This window comes from Jaculus jaculus, chromosome 5 (assembly GCF_020740685.1).
Source record: "Jaculus jaculus isolate mJacJac1 chromosome 5, mJacJac1.mat.Y.cur, whole genome shotgun sequence".
In the NCBI taxonomy this organism is placed as follows: domain Eukaryota; kingdom Metazoa; phylum Chordata; class Mammalia; order Rodentia; family Dipodidae; genus Jaculus; species Jaculus jaculus.
In genome coordinates, this window is record NC_059106.1 from 107,409,503 (window position 1) to 107,429,598 (window position 20,096).

Sequence of the window (20,096 nt, forward strand, 5' to 3'; positions counted from 1 at the left end):
GCCAGGCTATGGTGAACCTCTGTGTGTCTGTGCATGTGTGACTGTGTCAAGGACCCACTACTGGCCAGGGCTCCCAGATGGCTGAACCCTGCCAAGGCCTTAAAGCACAATAGCAGTCTGTGTGAAGGCAAGTGGAGCTCCTGGTGGCTCCAGGTGGAAGGGGGTGGGGATTAAAGGGAAAGACATCTCTCCCATCTCCCTCCTCTGCCTCTTCACCCAGGTGAACAGCCCAAGCACCAGAGCCCCATCTCCTTCATAGTGCTGGTCTCACCTCTTGTGAGCTTGCTTAGGGTTTCTATCTAAGGAACTCTTACAAACCATTTTCCCCATGGGGATTTAAGCACTTTGTGCAGTCATGAAATGTGGTCTCATTGGGGGAAGGTAGGGTCAAGAGTTCCACTGTGATGGGGGCTGGAGAGATGGCTTAGTGTTTAAGCGCTTGCCTGTGAAGCCTAAGGACCCCAGTTTGAGGCTGGATTCCCCAGGGCCCATGTTAGCCAGATGCACAAGGAGCCGTACACATCTGGAATTCGTTTGCAGTGGCTGGAAGCCCTGGCATGCCCATTCTCTCTCTCTCTCTTCTCTGTGCCTCTTTCTGTCGCTATCACTCTCAAATAAATAAATAAAAATAAACAAAAAAATTTTTTAAAAAGTTCCACCATGAGCCAAGGGCTGGAGGGTGAAGCGACCAGGGCATGGGAACTGGTTTGGGTCTGGACAGGTCTCCACAGAAGAGTCCTTCTTGCTCTACCTTTGGCTTCTCCTTGAAGTGGAGGCTGCACTTCTTTGACACAACAGAGCCTACTTTTCCTGTTGATACTAGGCCTCGGAAGGAGTGACCCTTCAAAGGCCCTTACTGGACTAGGTCATTCTGAGAGCTTTGCCTCTAATGAGAATGTTAGTGACCTGAGGCCAGCCTTAGCTCCATCTTCTTCAGAGAAGGGAAGGCATTCCTCATTGCCCCAGGATTGTTGGGATAATTGAGCTTATTGATTTTATAAACAAATAGATACCAGGGTCTGTGCTGGGTGCTAGGGAGCTAGAGGTGAAGAGGAATAAAAAGCATGTGCCTGCCGGGCGTGGTGGCGCATGCCTTTAATCCCAGCACTTGGGAGGCAGAGGTAGGAGGATCGCCATGAGTTCGAGGCCACCCTGAGACTCCATAGTGAATTCCAGGTCAGTCTGGGCCAAAGTGAGACCGTACCTCGGAAAAAAAAAAAAAAAAAGCATGTGCCTGTCATGGAACTACACACCCAGCTCCAGACTCAAGGCTCCTTAGGGACTTGGAGAATCTCCTAAGGAGCTGTTCCAAGCAGTGCTGGGATGAGAGGCATGTGCCACTACGCCTGACTGATTCCCCAGTTCTGACATGAAGCCAGATGCACAAAGTGGTTCTTGCATCTGGAGTCCATTTGTAGCAGCTGGAGAACCTGGTACACCCATTCTCTCTGTCTCTCTTCTCTTTGCAAGTGAATAAATAAAAATATTTATTAAAAAGAAAAAGATAAGGCAAAGCTCATAGGCTAAGAGGGAGACATATGGTAAACAAATCATTAGTACAGCATGATGAGTTGTGAAATGAGAAAGGGTGAGAAAGTGCTTGTAAACAAATATGCATGCTGTGGGCTGGGGAGCAAATGCCATGGTGGACTTCACCCACTCTTTTAGATAGAGAGGATAGGACCAGCAGCTGTTCACACCTGCCAGCTATGTAGTGAGGGACTTTAGGAGCCAAAGGTATGGGTGAGGCAAAGGGCTCCAAAGATGGGACCTTTCAAGGACAGAGAATTTGTGTTTTTTCTTAGAGATAGAAAGTTAAGAGGCTGGAGAGTTGGCTTAGTGGTTAAGGCACTTACCTGCAAAGCCAAAGGACCTTGGTTTGATTCCCCAGAACCCACGTAAGCCAGATGTACAAGAGGCAGATGCATTTTAAAAAATAAAAAAAAAAAGAAAGTTAAAAGTTGTTCCTTAGAGGATAGAAAGTGGGGGAGGGCTAGAGAGATGGCTTAGAAGTTAAGGCACTTGCTAGCAAAGCTAAAGGACCCAGGTTCAATTCCCCAGGACCCATGTAAAGCCAGATGCATAAGGTAGTGCATGCATCTGGACTTTGCAGTGGCTAGAAGCCCTAGTGCGCATATTCTCTCTGTGTGTACCTGTCTCTGTCTCTCTCTTTTAAATAAATTTTTTAAAAAAAAAAGAAGATAGAGAGATGGAGAGATAGCTTAGCGGTTAAGGAGCTTGCCTACAAAGCCAAAGGACCCAGGTTTGGTTCCCTAGTACCCACATAGAGCCAGATGCATGAAGTGGCTCATGCATCTGGAGTTTGTAGTGGCAAAAGGCCGTGGCATACCCATATTCATTCATTCATTCATTCTCTCTCTCTCTCTCTCTCTCTCTCTCTCTCCCCCCTTGAAAATAAATAAATAAAAATATCTTTAAGTGGTTATTGGGTGAGGAGAAAGAAGAGTTACTGTTCAAGGAAATACAGCTTCCTTGCAGGAAAATGAAAAAGTTCTGGAGATGGCTGATGGTGATAGTCACACAACATTAATGTATTTAATGTATACTTAAATGGTAAAAATGGATAAGTTTTAAGTATACTTTACCACAAGTCTCTCTTTTTTTTTTGTTGTTTGTTCTTTCTCTCTCTCTCTGTCTTTTTCCTGAGGCCAAGTGTTACTGTAGTCCTGGTTGGCCTCAAACTCACTGTAATCTTCCTACCTCAACCTCCCAAGTGCTGGGATTAAAGGCATGAGCCATCGCTACCAGCTTAAGTTTGGATTTTTAAAAGTATTTTTATTCACTTATTTGAGAGAGACAGAGACTATAGGTATGCCAGGGCCTCTAGCCACTATAAAGGAACACTAGATGCCTGAGAAACTGTGCATCTAGCTTTATGTGGGTACTGGAGAATTGAATTCCAGCCATTAGGCTTTGCAAGCAAGCTCCTTTAACTTCTGAGCCACATCCCCAGCCCTATTTTTATGTTCAAACTGTAGGAGTAGTTGCTGTTGTTCAAGCAGGCCTAAAACTTAGGTAATCCACTGGTGTCAGCTCCCAATTGCTAGGATTACAAATGTACACCACCATGCCTAGCTACCACAGGGTTTTTGTTTGATTATAAATTATTTCAAAATACGCCTTTAGAAGGTAGGTGTGGTGGACCATGCCTTTAATCACAGCTCTCAGGAGGCAGAGATAGAAGGATCACTGTGAGTTTGAGGCCAGCCTGGGACTACACAGCGAGTTCCTGGTCATCCTGGGCTAGAGTGAGATCATATCTTGAAGAAAAAAAAGTCTTAGGACCAGGTATGGTGGCCCACTTCTGTAATCCCTGCACTTGGGAAGCCAACACAGGAGGATTACCTTAAGTTTTAGGCCAGCCTAGGCTACATAGCAAGTACCAGGCTAGGCAAGGCTTACTATAGCAAGATCAATACCTCACCCCACAAAAAAGGCAGTTCCTGAGATGGGGGTATAGCTAATGGTAGAGAGAAACAGAAGGGTGAGAGGAGAGGAGAGAGAAGAAAGAAAATGTATACAAAGTCAGTCCCTAGTCATTGTTCCTCTTCCTACTTCAAGGTTTTTTCAAGATTATTGCCATTTGTGGTAGAATTAGTCTGGTGCAGAGGCCATCCTGGACAGTAGAGTATACAGCAGCATCCCATCTCCATGCACTAAATGCCATGTGATAACCAAGAATGTCAGAATGTGCTGCTCATAGGAAAGGCCAAGAAGGGTAGTGGGCAATGGGAGGCAGGAGACAGTTGTCCTGGGGCAAGGACAGGGCACTACCTGGTAAGAGAGCAAAGGTCAGCAAACTACCTCTGGAGGTGGTGGCAGGGTTCTGTGACCCACAATGAGGCATGCTAGGTGGAAGTGGGTGGCAGTGACAAAAGAACCAAATTTTACTAAAATCTGGAATCACATCACAACCTCCAGTAGCCTCCTTTCAACTCCCAAGGGAAGAGAAGAAGGGTTGTTCACAGATGCCGTTGCCTCTCTGAAACTGTTACTCATAGCTGTGGCTGCAATAAGATGGCCAGGGTGACTGGGCAAATGCATGTCTCAGGGGTATCCTTCAAAGACACTGTCATAATAAAATCAAGCAAAACATCTGGTCTATGTGACATGGCAGCAGGGCCAGAGTTCCTTCAAAGTTCATAAGCAAAAGCAGGGTGTTTGCACTTTTAACCAGTCTTTGCTGTTGATGAAGCAACTGGGAATATGTATTGAGTGTTGTTCAGGGTCCTGTTCTGAGCTCAGGAGGTAAAGAGACAGGGAGCTGCAGGTTAGAGTGGAGGCCTACCCTCTCTAGGGCTTCTCCCCTGAGATGCCTCTTTCAGTGAGCATCCAGAGAGCCGCTTCAGACCCTTTCTTTTCTTCCTTCCTTCCTTCCTCCCTTCCTCCCTCCCTCCTCCCTCCCTCCCTCCCTCCCTCCCTCCCTCCCTCCCTCCCTCCCTCCCTCCCTTCCTTCCTTCCTTCCTTCCTTCCTTCCTTTTCCTTCTCTCTTTCTTTCTTTCTTGAATAAACATTTTTATTTATTTATTAGAGACAGACAGAGGGAGAAAAAGAGAAAATGAGAATGAGCATGCCAGGGCCTCTGGCCACTGCAAACGAACTCTAAACATATACACCACCTTGTGTATCTGGCTTACTTGGGACCTGGAGAATTGAACCTGGGTCCTTAGGCTTCACAGGCAAGTGCCTTAACAGCTAAGCCATCTCTCCAGACCCCTCTGGGTGTTTCTGTTCTGCCCAATTACCCAGTCCCAGAAAGTTCCAGGAAGGGGCCATATTTAGGCCAGGGGCTTCTGGATGGTGATTGAATCAGCAGTTGGCTACAACAGGCATCATCAGTTCATCCTAATCACATATGGGTGGCTGACTCAGGGCTCATCAGAATCAGAGAATATGGTCTGAAAGAGAAAGAAAGAAAGAGAGAGAGAGAGAGGGAGGGAGGGGGAGGGAGGGAGGGAGAAAGGAAAGAAGGAAGGAAGGAAAGAGAGAGAAAGAAGGAAGGAGGGAGGAAGGGAAAGGAAGGAAGGAAGAAAAGAGAAGAAAAGGAAGGAGGGAGGAAGGAAAAAAGAAAGGAGGAAGGAGAGAGAGAAAGAGGGAGGGGCTGGAGAGATGGCTTAGCGGTTAAGGCATTTGTCTGCAAAGGACCTTGGTTTGATTCTCTAGGACCCACATAAGCCAGATGCACAAGATGGCGCACACATCTGGAGTTCATTTGCAATGGTTGGAGACCCTGGTATACCCATCCTCTCTCTCTCTTTCTTGCTCTCAAATAAATAAATGAATAAATTTTTTAAAAAGAGAGAAAGAAAGAAGGAAAGAAAGGAAATAAAAGGAGGAAAGGAAAAAAGAAAGGAGGGAGGAAGGCAGGCAGGAGAGTCTATTGTTGTGCAAGGTAATCCCAGTACTTGGGAGGATCAGGAGTCCAAGGACACCTTGGGCTACCCTGTCTCAAAACCAAGCAAACAACAGCAGCAAAAAAAAAAAAAAAATTAATTAAATTTAAAAAAAGCTGGGTGTGGTGGCACACGCCTTTAATCCCAGTAGCCTTTAATCCCAGTACTCGGGGAGGATCGCAGTGAGTTCAAGGCCACCCTGAGACTCCATAGTGAATTCCAGGTCAGCCTGGGCTACAGTGAGACCCTGCCTCAAAAAAAAAAAAAAAGGCGGTAGATGGCTCAGATTACCTTTCAATCCCTAGCACACACGCAGTGTTGGGTATGGTGGCGTGTACCTGCAACTCCAGGTAGAGACAGGGAATTTTAGCTAAATGAACTAGCCTAATTGGTGAACTCCAGGATCAGTGGGGGACTCTGTCTCAAAAAATAATGTGATGCATAAGCCAGATGTACAAGGTGGCACATACATCTGGAGTACCTTTGCAGCCGCTGAATGCCCTGGTGTACCCATTCATTCTGTCTCTCTCTGAAATAAATGAAATAAAATTTAAAATACTACATTAAAAAAATAATGTGATGGGGACTAGAAAGATGGCTTAGTGGTTAAGGTGCTTGCCTGCAAAGCCTAACAACCCTCGTTTGATTCCCCAGTGCCTGTGTAAAGCCAGATGCACAAAGTGGCTCATGCATCTGGAATTCATTTGCAGTGGCTGGAGGCCCTGGCACACCAATTCTCTCTCTTTCCTTGCAAATGAAATACATTTTTAAAAAATAATAATGTGATAGGCTGAAGAGATGGCTTAGCAGTTAAACCCTAACAACCTAGGTTTGATTCCCCAGTACCCATGTAAAGTACAAAGTAGTGCATGAGTTTGGAGTTTGCAGTAACTAGAGGCCTTGGCATGCTCATTCTCTCTCTCTCTCTCTCTCTCTCTCTCTCTCTAACTCTCTCCTTGCAAATAAATAAATTTTTAAAGAATAAGATGATGATTGATTAAGAAAGATACCTGATGTTGACCACTGACCTCTATGTGCAGATACACACACGGGGGGGGGGGGGAGGGCGGGGGGGAGGTGCTAGGGAGATGGCTTGGTGGATAAAGTGCTTGCTCTACAAGAGTAAATGGCAAAATGGAAATGAGATCACCAGCACCCACGTAAGTGCCAGTTTGGTGTGGTAGCCTGCTTACAGTCCCAACATTGGAAGGTGAATCTCTGGGGCAAAATGGCTAGCTAAACTAGCCTAATCAGCAAGCTCTGGGTTCAACTGAAAGACCTGGCTTCAATAAGTAAAATGGAGAGTGCTGGAAGAAAACTCCTGCCATCAGCCTCTGGCCTCCATGTGCACACATGTACACCCACATGAGTACACCCACACAAACACACTGACACACACACACACCGGGGGGTGGGGGGAGGATGGCTGAAGAGATTGCTCAGTGGTTAAAGACACTTGTGTGCAAAGTCAGACAGCTTGGGTTTGATTCCTCAGTATCCATGTAAAGCCAGATGCACAAAATGGTGCAAGTATCTGGAGGGGTTTTTTTTGTTTGTTTGTTTTACAGTGTCAAGAGGCCCTGTCTCTCTCTCTCCCTACCTCCCTTTGTCTCAAATGAGTATTTGAGACATATAAATAGCGCATTTAAAAGAAGAAGTAGAAGCAGCAGCTGAGAGGCAGGCAGTGGAAAGTGGGTGGGCTGGGAAGAGAAGATGGCGGCATTGGGGATGTAGCTCTGTGGTAGAGTGCTTGCCTAGAATGTGCAAGGCTCTGGATTCAATCCTCGAGACCAAAAAAAAAAAAAAAAGTGAAAAGGGTTGGGGAGATAACTCCGTGTCTTAAGGCACTTGCTTGCAAAATCTGCTGGTCTGGGTTCAATTCCCCAGTACCTGCATTAAGCCTGACACACAAAGTGGTGCCTGCATCTGGAGTGACAGGGAGCCCTGGAGTATCTATATTCTCCCTCCCTCTCTAAATAAATAAAATAAAAAAGAGAAGAGGGTAGAGGAGGAAAGAATGATATGGATCAGTAGGAAGGGGTGGGCATTTCAGCCACTTGTCTGATACTTGGCCTGGACCTGTATGGCATGTTTTCATCTGGCTCTCTGTCTTGCATGCTGGCTCCCACTTCCATGAAAATCTGATGCTCCTTGCAGGACTGGGAGGACCTATTTAGTATGCGTGACTGAATGTGTGGGCCTACTCAGGCCAGGCCCCTGGGCTAGGTTGGGTCTCAGAGCTAGCACTACTGGATCTTTGGGCAATGGTGATTAACAGGAAGTGAGTCCCTATGTGAGAGGAGGCCATGATGTCCTTAGGCAGGAAGTAAACAACTGTGGGAGGATCCCTAGATGCTCTGTGGGTAGCTGGCTAAAGGAAGCTACATGATAAATTGGCTCTGACCAGGCATGACCCATGCCCACCTCCTGTGGAGTCTGGCTCAGCTGGATCCTGAAAGGTGGCTGCCAGGGCAGTGGTGCATGATGACCGATGTGCACGAGGAAGGTGAATTCTAGGTCCTGGTGTGGACTGGACTAGAATAGGGGCTGAGGCAGTAGATAAGGGTCTGCTTGCTCTACTTTCTGCGTAACTGCCCAGGCTCTTCTGTCCGAGCCTGGCAAGCCCTGCAGAGGCCCTCTCCCGTTCACCACACACTTCCTTCTTGGCTGCAGCCTCCTGGGTCCTCCAGCCGCTGAGGCCTGTAAGTAGTGGGAGAACTTTCTCTTCCCAGATGCAGAATCCTCTCCATAGCCAGGGACAGCTGCAAGGCAAGCTCAGAAGTACAGCCCAGCCAAGGGACACTGGGTTTGCTATTTTTCCCCAAGGCCTTGGTCCCTATTTGCCACCTCTGAGGGTTCCTTGTCAGAAAGCTGTAAACTCAGAGTTCCAGTCCTAGGCCTGGAAGTGAGGCTGTGCAGGCAGAGGCTAGGATCCAGTGCCTTGGGGCGGGGACAGGGGAGGGGAGGGACGATACAGCCTGGGCTAGAGTGAGACCCTACCTCAAAAAACAAACAAACAAACAAACTAATTAAATAAAAACCACAAAAAAAAAAAAACATATTTTGGGGCTGGATACATGGCTCAGCAATTAAAGACCCTTTCTTGTAAAGCCTGACAGCCTGGATTCAAGTCCCCAGTATCCATGTAAAACCAGATGTGCAGACTCTTTCTCTCAAATAAATAAACAATTTTTTTAAAAAATCATTTTTTAAAAAGCCTAAAAGGGGGGCTGGAGAGTTGGCTCAGCAGTAAAAGCACTTCATTTCCCTAGTGCCCACGTGAAACCAGATGCACAAAGTGGCACATGCGTCTGGATTTTATTTGTAGCGGCTAGTTGCCCTAAGGTGCCCATTCTCTCTTTTTTTCCTTTCTTCTCTCTCTCCTTGCAAATAAATAAGTAAACTAAGTTGGCCATGGTGGCGCACGCCTTTAATCCCAGCACTCAGAAGGCAGAGGTAGGGGGATTGCCATGAGTTTGAGGTTATCCTGAGACAACATAGCGAATTCCAAGGTCAGCCTGGGCTAGAGCAAGACCCTACCTCAAAAAACAACAAAATAAATAGTTGTTTTTAAAAATCTAAAACAAGCTGGGAATGGTGGCACATGCCTTTAATGCCAGTACTCGGGAAGCAGAGGTAGGAAGACAGCCATGAGTTCGAGGCCACCACCCTGAGACTACATAGTGAGTTCGAGGTCAGCCTGAGCTAGAGTGAGACTCAACCTCAGGAAAAAAAAAAAAAAGAATCTAAAACAGGGGCTGGAGATATGGCTCAGTGGTTAAGGCACTTGCCTGCAGAGCCTAACAACCCGAGTTCCCTAGTTTGATTCTCCAGTACCCATGTAAAGCCAGATGCACAAAGTGGGGCATGTGTCTGGAGCCCATTTGCAGCAGCTGGAGGCCCTCGTGTGCCCATTCTGTCTTCTATCTCTCTCTGCTTGCACATAATTTTTTTTTAAAAATTAATCTAAAATGGACAGGAGAGGGGGAGTTAAAATAGAATTTTTGTCCTTTTAACACTAGTGGCTTGTGTGCATCTTGAATTTGTGTTCTATTTCTGAATTCACTACTAATTAAATTTATTTTAACTGATACACAAAAGCAGAAAATGTATATATTAATGAGGTACCATGTGGTTCTGACAGATGTATACACTGTCTCATTTAACTAAGGTTAAATATTTCCATCTCCTTGAATATTTCTTCCCTCCACTTTTGCTTATTTGAAATAGGGTCTCCCTATGTGACTCTGACCGGCTTCTATTTTCTGGATTGAGTCTTCCTACCTCTGCCTCCAGAATGTTGGGATTGCAGCAGGCATGCACCACTGTGCCCAGCACATATTTTTAGTGGAAACATTAAAAGGCCTTTGTTAAGTTTTTGAGATGCACCTAGTCATTGTCTATAGTCACCTTCCTGTGCCATACCATGTTTGAGCTACTTACTGCTACCTGTAAAACAGCACCAACTGACTGACCTGCTCCATCCTCTCCCCATCATTTGTATAATAGAAAAATAGGAAAAAATGATGGTGCATGTCTGGAGTCCCAGCACCCCACTCAGGAGGCAGAGGAAGGAGGGTGAGGAGTTCAAGGTCATCCTTATCTACATAGTGAGTTAGTGCATGCCTGGAGTCCCAGCACCCCATTCAGGAGGCAGAGGAAGGAGGGTGAGGAGTTCAAGGTCATCCTTATCTACATAGTGAGTTGGTGCATGCCTGGAGTCCCAGCACCCCACTCAGGAGGCAGAGGAAGGAGGGTGAGGAGTTCAAGGTCATCCTTATCTACATAGTGAGTTGGTGCATGCCTGGAGTCCCAGCACCCCACTCAAGAAGCAGAGGCAGGAGGGTGAGGAGTTCAAGGTCATCCTTATCTACATAGTGAGTTTGAGGCTATCCTGGGCTACATGTCTTAACTACAACAACAGTAAAGAATTGGGCAAAGTGTCCATTGATTGAGCCTTATCACCTTACCTTATAGGCAAGGAAACTAAGACACCATCTTTTTTTTTTTTTTTTTTTTTTTTGAGACAGGATCCCATGTAGGCCAGATTAGCCTCAAACTTCCACAGTGGATGTCCTTGGACTCCTGATCCTCCTCCCTCCACCTCCCAGCTGTGCCTGGCTTAATATGGAGAGCTGTGCATTACCTAAGGCTTGCTGAACCAGTGCTGCTCCTGGCTTTGCTGCTTCCTGCCTCTAAGCATTTTGCAAATGTAGGTTTGCTGAAGACATCTTGGTGCCTCTGAGGGTGGTAGAGCATCTAGTGCAGAGACTTGAGCTGAGCACCTTCATTCTTCCCAAGATGTTCTGACAACTTGCTTCCAGATGGCTGAGGACAGTGTCCTCACACAGAGAACAAAGGGCTCGAGCTCTTTGCCTCATTCTGTCCTTACAAAGCAGATAATTGCACACAAATCCTAACAGTCTTCAAGAACTTTGGGTTCCTCCCCTGCTTCCCAGGGAGGCAGTGCACAAGAAAGCACACTGCCTATGATACTAAGACATGTGCAAGGACAGCCAGAGTGATTCCTCACTTGATTTCCACTGGCTGAAGCCTTAGCAGGTTAAGCCCTCAGGCCTCGGGCCTCAGGGGATGAAGGAACATACTGCCTTTCCAGGTGGGCATGCAGGAGCCCATGCATGGGATGGTTGCTGCAAAGGCTTGTGGGACCTTGGCTTACCTGGGTTTGTAAACATGTGGGGGCCTGAGCTCAGGGTCAGAGAACTGCTAGTTTTGAAGAGAATGTTTCTTTAGACAGATTTCGTGACTCTAATGTCTTAATGAGTAAGGTTGTGGTAGCTTAGACCACAAAAGTCAGAATTGGCCTGGTGTATTAGAATCTTCTGAGGGGGTCCCACTTGGAATGGCATGGCTAGCATGAAGAGTTTGTTTTGAAGAGAGAAGCCAGAGGAGACTTAGTGAGTGGGGTATAGTGAAATGCTTGGCTTCCTACTCTGTGAGACTTACGTTGGCATTCACAGGTCTCTTAAACTCAAGGATCAGGCCCAGGAAGTCTCTAATGTTGAAAGCAAACTTGTGACCATATCTGCTTGTAAGAAGGTGCATATGAGCTCAGATTCTTGAATGAATGATGCATAACTTTCAGCAGAACTTCAAAGGGTCTATTATCCAAAAGAGGAAAAGATCATGTCTAACCCCACCCCTGTGTATCTGCCTTCCTTTTTCTAGGTGGAAAGCAGTGACACACCCAAGGACCCTGCAGTGACCTCCAAATCCCTGTCCATGGCCCAAGACTCAGGCCCCTCAGAGCTATTACCCAATGGGGACTTGGAAAAGCAGCGGAGTGAACCCCAGCCAGAAGAGGGGAGCCCTGCTGCAGGGCAGAAAGGTGGGCCCCCAGCTGAGGGAGAAAGTGCAGCTGAGACCCCACCAGAAGCCTCCAGAGCAGTGGAGAATGGCTGCTGCACACCCAAGGAGGGTCGAGGAGCCTCTGCTGAAGAGGGTGAGTCCCTGCACTAGGAAAGCCTCTACTGGGCCCTCTGAGCCCCTAAGGGTCACACATTTGGTTCTATGTTAGATCCCAGGAGGATGAGATGGAATGGGGTGGGAGCTGACCTGCTTGCTGAGCCTATGTGTTGGATGTTGCGGGTTGAATATAGCCTGCACACATAGCTTACTTGGCCCACCTTTAGAGCTTTAAAATTAAAAAAAAAAAAAATAGTTGCATTTAAAAATAAGAAATTTCACATGAAAATCTAGAGTTTTGGCTTTTCATGAAAAAAAAAATGCTAACTCTGACTACAGTGGGTTTGCATAATGCCAAGGGATGCTAGACAAGAATAATAGGCATCTCCCCTCTTTCTTCTTGGCTGGTTTGTGCCACAGTTTGCTCCATTCCTACCTGGCCTGTTCTTGAACATGACTTGCAGCTCTTGTGGACTGCCTTGTGTGCAGCACCTGACTGGGGTACATGAGCAACAGAGCTTACTATAGATTGGTTGATTCCACTGGAAACTTGGTTGTGACAATGGAACATGGTGGGGAAGGCTGGAGAAGTGTCATCTATGTGCTGCCCAGTCTAGGCCTCTCCACATGGATGCTTTTTGGCCTAGCCCTGAAATCCTGGAAGGTTGCCCACTTTTCTCTTTCAGGTTAATCCAGAGATTTCAGAGCCAACCAAGCTGTAAACAAGTTAGTAATGAGGACAAGTAGCATTTGTACAGGGCCTCACAGTTTACATAGCACCTCCTCATACATTATCACATTTGATCTTCATAAGGCCCTGCCAGGTTGGTATGCATATGTGAATTTTAATTTCAAAAAGTCTTTCTTCCAAGTTTGTATGATGGAATGAGCAAATTGATTAATTGGCATAACTTATTTTGCATGTATCCAAACTTAATATTTATGTGGAAGATGGAACATTTCCAGAAAAGAGATTTCCAAACTTACTTAAAAATATATTTAATTCATTATTCAACAAATATTTATGATGCTTCACTATGTGCAAAGTGATGTGTTGCTTTAGTCCCCCAAACCACCTGATTCAAGGTATATTATTCTCTGTATCTATTTTTAAAAAAAATTGTTTTTATTTACTTGTTTGAGAGAGAGAGAAAGAAAGGGCATGCCAGGGCATTCAGCCACTGCAAATGAACTCTAGATGCATGTGCCACGTTGTGCATCTGGCTTATATGGGTCATGGGGAATCAAACCTGGATAATTTGGCTTTGCAAGCAAGTGTCTTAACCACTAAGCCATCTCTCCAGCCCTATTCTCCTTATCTTAAGGGGAAATAAAGTGCAGCTTATAAAGTGACTTCTGGGCTGGGGAGTTAGTAGAATGCTTGTTTAGCAGGCACAAAGCTGCGGGTTCAATCCCAACACTACATAACCTAGGAATGGTGGCCCATGCCTGTAATCGCAGCACTCAGGAAGTAAAGGTGGGAAGATCAGAAACTTAGTATCATCCTTGGCTATACAACTAGTTAAGACTAACCTGGACTATATGAGACCATGTCCAAAAGAAAAACTTGGTCATGGCTTCCAAATCTATATGTGGCTGGGCCAGGATTCGTTAAATCTTGTTCTTGTACCTCTTGCTGTGCTCTGGGTCCTCTCTCTGCTGGGTGTTCTCTAATCATTTAGCTGTCTAGGCATCCTATTGCCTCTACAGGAGTATTGGAAGAGCCTGAGAAGAGTGAAGAGAGGAAAGAAAGACACCTCCCTGCAGCTCACAATGCCAGCTGTGCAGGAGAGCCCCAGAGCCTAATGCCCTTCCCAGGCAGACATGGTGCTGCCCATGGGCGGTGTGATCCTCTTCTAGAGTGCTGGGAGCCCACCAAGGCGACTACTAAGTTGCTGCCCAGGGGATGGAGCCAGAGCTCTAAGGCTGCTCTTTGACCTTCAGGGTTTGTTTTGCTTGGTGGTTTCCCTGTCTGCATTCTAGTTTTCCAAAGCTCCTTTGGTCAGCCAACAGTTGTTCATTAAACACATTAAGTGTGTGTCAGGTCCCATGCTAGTCTGGGGAAACCATCCTGTCCTGAACATAAACCCGGCTTTTGTCCTTAAGGGCCTCAGTGTTGCCTAGAGAGGTTCTGTACTTTCAGATGTGTGGTGATGGCTGGCAGCGTAGTACATTGCTAAAGCGTGCTTGTCCAGTATGCACAAGGCCCATGGTTCCCCTCATCTCAGGGCTTTTTGTAGAGGGTTCCATCTCTTCTGGAACTCCTTTCATGAGTTTCTATATAGCACTTCAAGGCAGCATTTCAATGTTCTTGGACAGCTTCCCATGTGTATCTAGGAACCCCAAGATCTTGGATTAGGGCTGTAGCTCACTTGGTAGAGTGCTTGCCTAGCATAGATGAAGCTCCAAGTTTGAGCTCCAATGTGGCATAAAGCTGGGTGTATCATGACCCACACTAATTCAAACACTTGAGAGGAGGCAGGAGGATCAGAAAAGTTCAGGGTCATTCGTGGCTACAAAGTAAGTTTGAGGCCAGCTTGGGATACTTGAAACCCTGTCTTAGAAATCAACTAAGCAACCAAAGAAGCCAAAAATTCTGAGTAAGGCCGAAAGAAAGGATCAGGAAGAGGTCAAATGATGAAACTAGCAATAAGGTCAAGAGCTAACACCTAGGCAGGCAGGTGTTGCCTTGAGAAGGCTCTTGCACCCCACTCCTGACATCAATACCATGCAGTAATCCTGACAATAAGGGCCACTGTGCACTGACTGTGTTGGTACATTTGACCTTCACTGTGGTCTATGTGCCACTATGTCAGCAGCACCTAAGGAGTGAAATGCAAGATCTCATGCTTCCACAGTCCTTTACCTATGGAGAGCTTCCTGATTTCTGTGCATATTAATGTCTGGGAAACACTTCATCTTTGTGCTTGCATAGGGAAGAACCTTATTGTCCCTGTTTTCCAGATGGAGTAGTTGAAGGTTCAGAAAAACTATTCCCTAGCCAAGATTTCGCAACTAAGAAAGGAGCAGATGAGTGTCAGCACCAGACTCCCCTCTGCTCAAGCTGAATGGGGCCCAGTACTGAGCTGGCCACCACTTTCCAGTTAAACTTGGTTTCTGCCCTGGCACAGGAATGAATGCTGGCTCATCTTAAAGAGAACCTGAGGCCAGGCATGGTGGCACATATTATTAATCCCAGCACCCCAGTGGCTGAGGCAGGAGAATCAGCATGAGTTTGAAGTCAGCCTGGGCTACAGAGTGAATTCCAGATCAGCCTGAACTAAAGTGTGACCCAGTCTCAAAATACAAAGAGATGGAACCAGCCTAGATGTCCCTCAACAGATGAGTGGATAATGAAGATGTGGCACATTTATACAATGGAGTTCTACTCAGCGGTAAAGAAAAATGAAGTTATGAAATTTGCAGAAAAATGGATGGACCTGGAAAGTATTATACTAAGTGAGGTAACCCAGGCCCAGAAAGCCAAGCGCCACATGTTCTCTCTCATATGTGGATACTAGCTACAGATGATTGGGCTTCTGCGTGAGAATGAAAATACTTAGTAGCAGAGGCCAGTAAGGCAAAAAGGAGACATAAAGGGTAGAGAAAGGAAGGGAGGAGGATACTTAATAGGTTGATATTGTATATATGTAATTACAATGATTGTAATGGGGAGGTAATATGATGGAGAATGGAATTTCAAATGGGAAAGTGTGGGGGTGGGGAGGGAGGGAATTACCATGGGATATATTTTATAATCATGGAAAATGTTAATAAAAATAAAAAAAATACAAAGAGAAGGACTGGAGACATGGCTTAGTGGTTAAGGCACCTGTGAAGCCTAAGGACCCAGGTTCAATTCCCCAGGACCCATGTAAGCCAGATGCACAAGGTGGTGCATGCTTCTGGAGTTCATTTACAGTGGCTAAAGACCCTAGCATGCCCATTCTCTCCCTCTCTCTCTAATAAATAAATAACATATAAAAAAAAAAAAAAAAACAAGAGTCAGGTGTGGCATGGTGGTGCACACCTTTAATCCCAGCACTCTGGAGGCAGAGAGGTAGGAGGATCACCAGGAGTTTGAGGCCACCCTGAGACTACAGAGTGAATTCCAGGTCATCCTGAGCTAGAGCGAGACCCTACCTTGAAAAACCAAACCAGAAGGAAAAAAAAAAAGAGAAAAAAAAAAAAAGAAAGAAAGAGAGAAACAAAAAATAGGGATAGAAATGGAAAGAGAGGAAAGGAACTTGGGGTGGCCTCTAGCTGGATACAATCTTAGGCCAAGGGATAGAAGTCCCTGGTTTCCCGTGTCTGGGACCTGAGATGCCCTAGGGTCGTGTTTCAGACTACCAGGGCCACCCTGGAAGGCACACAGCCACCTGGCTCTGCTTAGCACTCAGGGTTTGGACCAGGAGCAGATGAGCTGCCGGGAGAGCACTCAGAGAGTAGACGCTGCCAGCCTTGCGTCCTTGCGTCCTTGCGACAAGTGTTGCATTCTGAGGCCGACAGTTTGTGGTTTGTTGGGCCAGGCTGGATTGCGAGTCGCGCGCGTGTGCGTGTGTGTGCGTGTGTGTGCGTGAGAGAGAGAGGGGGGGGGGAATATCACTCACGTGAGCATGCGCAGTCTGTCAGAGAAAAAATTCCAGAAAGAAGACAGTTGGACACTGCCTAAGGAAAGGGGATTCTGTTTGGAGAAGCTCGGGGGCTGGAGGATTGGAAAGGATGAACATAGAGTAACAGTGGTGTCACATTAGAGAGAATCTGGCTTGGGAGTCAGGAGACCTGAAATCTGATTACAGCCCCACCTGAAAGTCTCACTCTACTCACCTAGCCCCAATTTCCTCATTTGAAGATTTTAGGGGCTGTAAGTAATCATTTCTTCAATTCATTGCAGCCATGGTTTTCTTGTATTCTAATACTGAAATGACTTTCGATAAAGGTGATCAAAAGCCAGAAGGTCCCAGGAAACTGTGAGGTCCAAAGGACACTGGGGACAGACGCAGCGTAGGTCTGGTGTCCATGGGCAGCTCCCCAGGGCACAGCCCCAGCGAGGGCGTCTGTCCCTCCGTCTGCAGCCGTTCGCGAGCCAGCGCCGCCTCCTGGCAGCCCTCGAGCGGGGAGGGGGAGTTCGGGGAGGGAGTCTAGCGGAAAGTGGGGAAAGTACGGAGGTTCAACGTGATGGGTGAGACGTGTTTTAACAAAGCCGGCCACGGCCCTGCGTTGGCAGGGGAGCGCGCCCCCGTCCACACATGGCCACGACAGCCTCTGGCTCCTCCTCCACGCCAAACCCGCAGCACACCCACCCTGCTGCTGGGTCGTGGCCCTTGCTGCCTCCTGCCACTACTGTTGCCCGGTGCAAAGCCGGCACACGTGGGGGTCCTGTGCATTCTGGGGCCCCAGGCTGTGTCTGCTGAGAGCGAGAGCAAAGGAAACATCCTCCAAGCTGAGGCTGCGTGGCCGTAAATGCTGTGGGTGGTTTCCGCTCCACAGCCAGGAGATGCAGCAGCGGCTGTTTTTTCCGTTTGGGGCACTTTGTCGCCCCCCCCCCAACACATACACACATACACGCACGCACACACGCATGCGCGCATCCACCTGCAAGCCAAGCTACCAGGAGAGCTTCAGTGACTTTCCTGCCCTGCCCTCAAGCTCAGTAGAACTTGCTCTGCTTTCAGACGAAGGAAGGAATGAAGTGGAAAGAAGAGCTCTTTCCCGACCTCCCCAGAAGCTAGCAAAAGCCAGACACCAAACTGCAGCCATAATGACCTTAGAACCTCTGTGGATAGGGAGCAGGGCAGGCTGCGGGATGCAAGGGAGGATAGGGCTGCTTGCTTCACCTGGGTTATTTAAGCCCAGGAGAAGGACATATCCTTCCTAAAGATGGCGCTGTGGGAACTTCAGCATCCAGCCTAGATGTTCATCCAGGAACTGGAAACAGTGCCCAGTCCAGGAAAAATGGGACAAAAAAGGAAATGTCTGCACCAGGATTGAGCATCTTCTGTATGATAAGCCCCATTCTAGGTGCTTGTGTTCACACCAGCCTAATGACTAGAACTTTTAACCACCTTGTTTCATTGAAGACCCAACTAGGAGAGGTTAAAGAAGTCACACTGAGACAGCTGAAATTCAGAACCAGTTGAAAGACTTGAGAATGAGGCAGGAATGGAGAACAGAGGCACATGTTAGTTGTAGGACCATACTACTGTGAACTGAACTCGTTATGTTCTCAGTGAGGAAACTGAGACTCATGAAAGATGAAACCCCTCACTAGTGTCTTGCACCTGTTGGCCCACTGTTGCTGCTTCTAGCACACACCTTTATTCTTGGAGAGCATCTTTCCATGTTCACAGAAAGAAGCAAATGCTCCCTTCCAGGGCTGCTAGTCTGGTTTCTTCCATCCAGGGTCTTCTGTGCCCCTCCATTCTCTTGCTCCTTGTTGTGAATGTAACTCTTTTGCTAAGAAGCTGCAGAGTGGAGATACTGTTAAGCCCCTTCTATGTACCTTACACTAGGACCGTGGGCCAGAAACCACACTCCAGGCTTTTTGCTTATTCCTGCACATGTGAGCCTCCAACCCAGCCCTATACCTCTCTCTGCCCCAGGCCTTGTTGAATCCTTGAGACCAGCCTATTGGCTGTCACATGGTAAGCTAATGAGGATGACACACAAGCCAGTGTTGGGAGAACCCTTACCCTGTAAAAGGCTCCAGGCTGCAGGTGACTCTCGGAGCCATCCCTGTAGGTAACTGTGCTGATAGCCCACTTGTTCTTCCCTCTGTACAGGCAAAGAACAGAAGGAGACCAACATCGAATCCATGAAAATGGAGGCAAGTGTTTCCCTCACTCCCAAGGGCTTAGTGAATCCTGATTATAGAAAAAAGCCACCTCTCATGGACTGTGGCAAGTGTGAGGGGGGCTGGAGGGTGGTTTTCTGCCTCTTTGTGAGAAGGAAAGGAAGTGGGGGTTGAGGTTGGAAGTCCCCAACCAGGCAGTCATCTTCTGCATCACCCTCTGCAAATCAAGAACTTCCCACTGTGGCCTTACCATGTGTCCCTACCCACCACCCCTTTCACACTACTCTGGCCTATAAAGGGCTTTCCCAGTACCACCAGGTTGCCTCTGTAGCCAGAAACCAGAATTTCCATATTCTGTTCAAAGTGAGTAGCCCCCTCAGTTTCCCCTCCAGGAAGGGCAAGCATTGCAGGGACGTCAATATTCACTTTAATTCCTGTCTGTCTCTTTGTCCTAGGGCTCCAGAGGCCGATTGCGAGGTGGCTTGGGCTGGGAGTCCAGCCTCCGCCAGCGACCCATGCCACGGCTCACCTTCCAGGCAGGGGATCCATACTACATCAGCAAACGCAAGCGGGATGAGTGGCTGGCACGCTGGAAAAGAGAGGTGAGGTGCCTTCTGACCTGGGCAGTGCAGACCTGGCAAATAAGAAGTCAACAAGCCACCCTCTTGGGCTATTGTCAAGCTCTAGCTGAGACTCAGTTTCCCCTTCAAATTAACCTAGAATTTCTAGGGAGTTGCTACTAGTCAGTAAGTGATTCATTTCTCTTTTCCTCAAATGTTATGGAGTGCTTCCTGTATATTTCGTAGTGTATTACGGTTTGTGCATATGGGGCTCCTGTCCTCATGGACTTGATACTCTGGTGAGAAAGACAGAACACTAGGGAATCATGGATTCAGAGTGAGTGCGGTCAAGAGAGACCTCCTGGAAGAGGTAGCATTTTGTTCATATCTGATAAGTGAGTACAACTTGTCATATGTGGGATACACCCAGCTGCTTTGCATCTGAAGATAGCATGCTGCCCAACACAAAATTGTAAACTGATTTAAAACATTATGAGATATTTTTATAATTTTATTTTTGTAACTTGATTGCATAGTTCTTGAGCAAGTATGAGCTTTGTAGGTGACAATGACTATTTCACAAAGTCAAAAGGTTGGAGACACCCAAAGGAAGTGAAGACTTGGCTTCATGATGAGTGAGATGGAAGAGAATATTCTAGACAGAGAAAACAGTAGAAGGAAATCCCAGACTTGTTTGGCAGACTACATGTCCAGAGTGAAGTGAGCCAGGGGAAAGGGGTCCAAATGAGGCTGAGGAGGCCAGTGGGGCCCAGTCATCTGTGGCCTTGTGCTGGTTATTCTGGCACCCTGGGAAGCTATGGATGGCATCCATGCAGAGAAATGACTTGGGTGGCAACAGTGAAGACAGGACAGTTTGAAGCTATGCCTTGGAGATGAAATTAG

General features: G+C 47.1%; 1 protein-coding gene across 2 annotated transcripts in view; it reads left to right on the top strand.

The window, feature by feature from the left end:
- Positions 1 to 20,096, top strand: part of Dnmt3a (DNA methyltransferase 3 alpha) — a 139,837-nt gene that overhangs the window by 67,421 nt on the left and 52,320 nt on the right. For both annotated transcript variants that reach the window (XM_045149784.1, XM_045149783.1), the window contains exons 4-6: positions 11,604 to 11,877; positions 18,623 to 18,666; positions 19,089 to 19,235. In XM_045149784.1, coding sequence (XP_045005719.1) covers positions 11,604 to 11,877; positions 18,623 to 18,666; positions 19,089 to 19,235 — 465 coding nt within the window. The remainder of the gene's footprint in view (positions 1 to 11,603; positions 11,878 to 18,622; positions 18,667 to 19,088; positions 19,236 to 20,096) is intronic.